This window comes from Myotis davidii, unplaced genomic scaffold (genome assembly GCF_000327345.1).
Source record: "Myotis davidii unplaced genomic scaffold, ASM32734v1 scaffold554, whole genome shotgun sequence".
Taxonomy (NCBI): Eukaryota; Metazoa; Chordata; class Mammalia; order Chiroptera; family Vespertilionidae; genus Myotis; species Myotis davidii.
In genome coordinates this window covers 1,008,198-1,014,615 of record NW_006285312.1, presented here as the reverse complement: position 1 = coordinate 1,014,615, position 6,418 = coordinate 1,008,198, and the positions used below count along the sequence as shown (strand labels likewise).

Sequence of the window (6,418 nt, the reverse complement as noted above, 5' to 3'; positions counted from 1 at the left end):
CTGAGCCTAGTCAGAGCGGACCATGACCCTTTAATGCACTTCATGCCCTTTGATGTTTTTATCTGCTTCTTTCCCAATCTCCTCCCTCCCTCCTTTATGGAGTTCCTGCCTCAGTATCCTGGGTGCTGCTGGGAGGAAAAGGGTATTTCTCTAAGGTTGTTGGGCACTTACTCCCTTTGCCCCGGGAGAGATTGCTATCAGCTATTTCAGCCCCAGGTTGTGCTGCTTTGAGGGAAGGCTGACATTGGCAAAGTTCCTCTTACCTTCTCCAATGCATCCAAATGTATTCTCTCTCTCTTTTTTTAGTATTTCTTTTATTGATTTCGGAGAGGAAAGGAGAGTGAAAGAGAGATAGAAACATCAATGATGAGAGAGAATCATTGATTAGCTGCCTCCTGCACGCACCCTACTGGGACAAGCCCGCAACCCAGGCATGTGCTCTTGACCAGAATCGAACCCAGGACCTTTCAGTCCGCAGGCCAACACTCTATCCACTGAGCCAAACTGGCTAGGCTAGGGCCAAATGTATTCTTTTTGTGTGCTCCAATGGAATATCCCATCTTGATTGCTGAACTTGTACAAATACCTTTCACCTGTGGGTGTATGCGCACGTAAACACTCTCCAGTTTTCCCCTGACTGCTGGAAAGTGGGGTCCGGGCAGGTTTGCTGGCTTTTGCTGGTTTCAGAGCTCGTAGGGAGGTGCAGTTGGGCAAAACTCCCCCTGGTTCCCTGGCATATGGTGCGGGTCCCACAGTTCTCACAGAGGTACCTTTGTTAGTGGATAGATCAGGTTTTTAGTTGTTAAAAAGCCCAAAAGTATTCATTGCCATGATTAGGATGTCACTCTTCTGAAATTTTACATACAGTGAAACTTACTTTTATGGTGTATATTTCTGTGGGGTTCTTTAAAATTTAATTTATTTGGGTGACCTTGGTTAATAAAACCATACAGATTTCAAGGGTAGATTTTTAAGTTGCATAGAGTTGCATCATCACAGCTGTGACATAGAAATGTTCTATCACATTAAAAAATCCTCTTGTGCTTTAGTCTATCTATTCTTGTGCTGCTGCCATACTGTATTATTGCAGCTTCATAATGAGACCTGGCATATGAAGATTATATCTCCTTGGTTTTCTTTATTATGTCTTGACCACTCTTGGTCCTTTGTACTTCTATATACACATAGAAATTGGCTTCCGATTGGGATGACATTGAATTGAAAGATCATTTTGCCATTTCTAGAAACATGTAAACGATGTAAACGATGGGCTTTTATTGGTTTGTGATTGTTACCTTTGTAAGAACATGGTATGCACATTTTTATTTATATGAAAAGCTATGGAGTACACATATTAACTATTAACTAGATGGTAAACATGTAGACTTTCAGATGTTATTACTGTGTTATGCTAAATGTTTAAATACTCATTTTTTCAGCTACCAACCAATAGTTTCCTACATAGATGCTCAATTTGAGGCCTATTTTCAAGAAGAACTGAAAGTTAAACGTTCCTTTGCTGACTACCATGACACGCGTGTCCACGTGTGCCTTTACTTCATTGCACCCACGGGGCATTCTCTGAAGGCCCTGGATCTATTAACCTTGAAGACCATTGACAGTAAGGTGTGTTTGGTAAATCCATCAACCAATCAAAATTTGATCGTTATTTTGAGATAATATATATCTTTCAACCATTCTCATCTAAGAACTTATTTGGTGATGTGTCCTATTTTTGTCATATTTTTTCCATTAATTATTATTTTTTTTATAATTTATTTTTATTTTATTTTATTTTTTTATCTTTAATTTCTTTATTGGTTAGGGTATTTCAAATGTGTCCGTTAATTTTTAAAGCATTTGTATTAGTGTCCCAACAACACCATTACAAAACACCACAGACTTAACAGAAATTCATTTTCTCACAATTCTCAAGGCTAGAAGTGCAAGATCAAGGTGTTGCCAAATTTTGTTTCTCCTGAAACCTTTCCCCTTGGGTGGCAGATGGCTGCCCTCTCACTGTGTTCTCACATGGCCTTTCCGTTATGCACACATCTGGTGTTTCTTTGTGTGTCCAAGTTTCCCCTACTTATTAGGACACCAATAAGATAGGATTAGGGCCCATTTAAAGATTGTGTTTCCAAATATAGACCATTCTGAGGGTTAGGGCTTCAGTATATGCATGGGGGAGAAGAGACATATTCAGCATTTGATAAATTTCCATCTTACCTTGCTTTCTAGAGAAATTTCATTAGAAAATGCATTAGGATAATGAGATGCAGGTTTAAAAAAATAAAAGTTTAGTTTTTCTTGTGATTTAATGATAATTCAGATTGTGGTCATTTGCCCATATTTTTGAAATTGAAATTGCTCTATAGTATTACAAAATGATCTCATTAACATTTCTCTGGTACCACTGATGTTTTGTTTTTAAATATATTTTTATTAATTTCAGAGGGGAATGGAGAGAGAGAGAGATTAGAAACATCAATGATGAGAGAGAATCATTGATCTGCTACCTCCTCCACACCCCACTCCCCGCCTCCCACCCCCACCCCACTGGGGATTGAGCCTGAAACCTGGGTATGTGCCCTGACTGGGAATCAAACCATGAACTCCTGGTTCATAGGTCAATGCTCAACCATTGAGCCACACCAGCCAGGCGAAAGTTTTAATTTTTATGTGTTAACGATTTGCTATCACGGAGGGTTTCTTTTCCCAGCTTTGTCACAATACAACCCAAGGCATTTATGTTGGACTTGAATCTATCTTGGCAGCTGTTTGCCTTACTGTGGAAGCTATTGTTTAAAATTATAAAATTAGACAAAATTTTGAACATTTATGTGACAACATGGAAGCCCTAGATTGGAACAAGGATTTTTAAAAAAATACTTTGAAGAATCTAAAACAAAAACAATATGTTTAAAACAGGCATTTACACATTTCTACTTATATCACAGAACTTGACATTGGATAGTTATGCTTTAACAAAGTATCTTATTATAACAGTAATATGACATTTTAGAATTTTGCATATTATTATTTTCTACAAAGTTCAATTATTAAGCTGTAAACACAAGGAGACAGGAATAATTATATTTTAGAACTAGAAAGAAAATATGAATACATTTCAACCTCAAATATGGTATATGGAAATAATTCCTTTTTACAAATTACAAACAAATTTGTTAGCAAGGTGCTATATAAACACATACATTTAGCCTTCAGAATATGGCAATAAAAAAATCTATTATTTTTGGGTGGTCTTTGGAAACCACAAGCAAATCTATCTGCAAAGACATACAGGTAGAGCAAGGATCTATTCAAAAGCAAGATGAATTTATGAAGAAGGTGATACAAATGAATGACAGGTAGAGGACAAATTGTTTTATAACTTTGAGAAAAGGTTTCTTCTGCTTTTTCACAGTTACACAAGAAATCAAATTGTTAATGAATTAAATACATTACATCATCTTACTACTTACAGTTTACTACCTCCTGATGTGTTAGAAACATAGAAAGTTTGAGGAAACAACAAAAATTAAGACTTCTAAGCCTAAACTCTCGTAAAAATATATCTTCAAAAGAACTGAATATTTTGGAAAGCAATTTTGTGAGGAAAGCATGATAGTCAGTGATTATCTATCTAGATATTTATTGTCAGATATTTGAGGTTTCTGACTGTAAAAATTCCAGGGTTAACAACAAATTCTCAATAGTGAGATTTTGTTTCTTTCTTACCAGGTGAACATTATACCACTGATTGCCAAAGCAGATACAATTTCTAAAAATGATTTACAGACATTTAAGAGTAAGATAATGAATGAATTGATTAGTAATGGCATCCAGATATACCAGTTCCCAACAGATGACAAAACTACTGCTCAGATGAACTCCTCAATGAATGTAAGCTTCTATTTAATGCTAATTCTATTTTACCTGTGGAAATCAAATATAATTTATAAGTAACAATACTAGTAATATACTGCCACTTCTATCTGACCAAGAGACTATAAATAAGGTATTTTTCCAAAATCCAGTGTGTAAAATGTTTTATTTATGAATTGAATGAAGAACTGGCAACCTTTCGGACAACAGCCAATTAACCAAGCCACACCGGCCAGGGAAATGTTTTACTTTCTTGATTTTGAAAAGTGTTCACTGAGAATCAACTATTTTTTTTTAACAGCTTTATGGAGATATAATTTACATACCCATTAAAGTATACAATTCAACAATTTTTAGTCTTTTTAAAGATGCGTGCAACCATCATTGCAATCAATTTTAGAACATTTTTAGCATCTAAAACAGTGGTTCTCAACCTTCCTAATGCCGCGACCCCTTAATACAGTCCCTCATGTTGTGGTGACCCCCAATTTCATTGTTATAAATTCAACATAATTAAAGCATAGTGATTAATCACAAAAACAATCTGTAATCATATATGGAATTATATGCTATTTGGAATTTTCATATGCTTGTTGTCTATTGCATGCTGTTCTGAGTATTGTAATGAAATCTAATGCAATTCTGCTCTATCCTTCCGAGGATGTGAATCATCCCTTTGTCCAGAATATCTATACTTTATGTGTTGCCTGCCCTTTAGTAGCCATCCTGGTTATCAGATCAACTCTTGTGATATTATAGTGCTTGTTCATCAAGTGACCCTTATTTTATTTAATAATGCCCTCAGAACATATAATAATGGCCTATGGTAGTGCATGAGTTGGGTGGGGTGAAGTCTTAGGGAGGCAACAGGGTGGAGTGAGTGGAGTTTAACAACCTCATGCAGAGCCATAGTTGGGCCTGTGGGGGAAGGGCTCAACACGGGGACAATGGCAGCTGTCCCTCCAGCCCTGAAGCCACACAACTCAGTTTCTCCCTAATGTCTCTGGCACCTCCCAAGCTGCTGTCCCTCCACAAGTCCCCGGGAGAGTGCCAAGAGCAAGTGAATCTGTGCACGGGCCCTGTAAGAGGATGCCTGGGTTTCTAGATCCTTTTGTCTCACCCAGAGAAATGCAGTTCCCACTGATAATCACAGCCAGATGTTGTGGGGACGCCTCTTCCCAGCACTAGTGTTCCAGGCTGGGGGCCTGTGTTGCAGCTGGGGCCCCTTGCTCCTCTGCAGCTGAGCTATGTCTCCCAATTTTCAACTGTCAGTCATGGGTGTGGGCCAGCCATTTTGTGTCTTCACATCTCCCACCAGTCTCACATGGCTTCTTCTTTATATCCTTACAGGACTTCTGTTCAGCTAGTCCTCAGCTGGTTCTCCAGGTTGATGGTTCTATAATTTAGTTGTAATTAAAAAAAAATTCTTTATTGTTGAAAGTATTACATATGTCTCCTCCCCACCCACCATCTCTCTCCCCCTGCATATGCCCCCACCTCCCTATTGTCTGTGTCCATTGGTCATGCTCATATGCATGGATACAAATCCTTTGGTTGATTTCTTACCCACCACTTCTACCCTCCCCTGCGTTTCCTCTGAGGTTTGAATGTCTGTTCACATATGTTTCCTTTTCCCCACATTGACCTCTCCCAGCCTGCTCTCGCCTCCCAGCACAGGGCCTCACCCCCTATTGTCTGGGTCCGTTGGTCATACTCATACGCATGGATACAAGTCCTTTGGTTGATCTCTTACCCACCACTTCTACCCTCCCCTGCCTTCCTTCTGAGTTTGAATACTTATCTTTCTCTGACTGGTTTATTTCGCTTATAATTTTGAAGTGGTCGTGGGAGGAGGTAATCACAGAGTTTACCTACTCCGCCATCTTGACTGGCCTCCCAGACCCCATTTATTTTAAGATATCAAAACTAAATAGATTTTGAAATTAAAAAGCAATGTAAATTTTAAAGTTATTCTCCTGATACTTATCTTTCTCTGACTGGTTTATTTCGCTTGTAATATTTAAAAATGTATATTTTATTGATTTTTTTTTTTTTTTTTTACAGAGAGGAAGGGAGAGGGATAGAGAGTTAGAAACATCAACGAGAGAGAAACATGGATCAGCTGCCTCCTGCACACCCCCTATTGGGGATGTGCCTGCAACAAGGTACATGCCCTTGACTGGAATTGAACCTGGGTCCCTTCAGTCCACAGGCTGATGCTCTATCCACTGAGCCAAACCAGTTAGGGCTCACTTGTAATTTTGAAGTGGTCATGGGAGGAGACGATCACAGAGTTTACCTACTCCACCATCTTACTGGCCTCCCATACCCCATTTATTTTAAGATATCAAAACTAAATAGATTTTGAAATTAAAAAGCAATGTACATTTTAGAGTTATTCTCCTGTATTGCATTTCCTTTAGATCTTGTCTTAAAGATTTTGGCCTCTCTTACCTAATAGTACACCAAAGAATGCATAGGGAGTAATTTTTCATCAAAACCAATGAGTAGACTTCTGTTAATTATTAAA

The 6,418-nt window shown here is 38.2% G+C and overlaps 1 protein-coding gene across 1 annotated transcript in view; it reads left to right on the top strand.

The window, feature by feature from the left end:
* Positions 1–6,418, top strand: part of SEPT14 (septin 14) — a 24,092-nt gene that overhangs the window by 8,887 nt on the left and 8,787 nt on the right. The window contains 3 exon segments of the mRNA XM_015558979.1: positions 1,440–1,626; positions 3,745–3,977; positions 5,256–5,281. Of these exon segments, the coding sequence (XP_015414465.1) occupies positions 1,440–1,626; positions 3,745–3,977; positions 5,256–5,281 (446 nt within the window).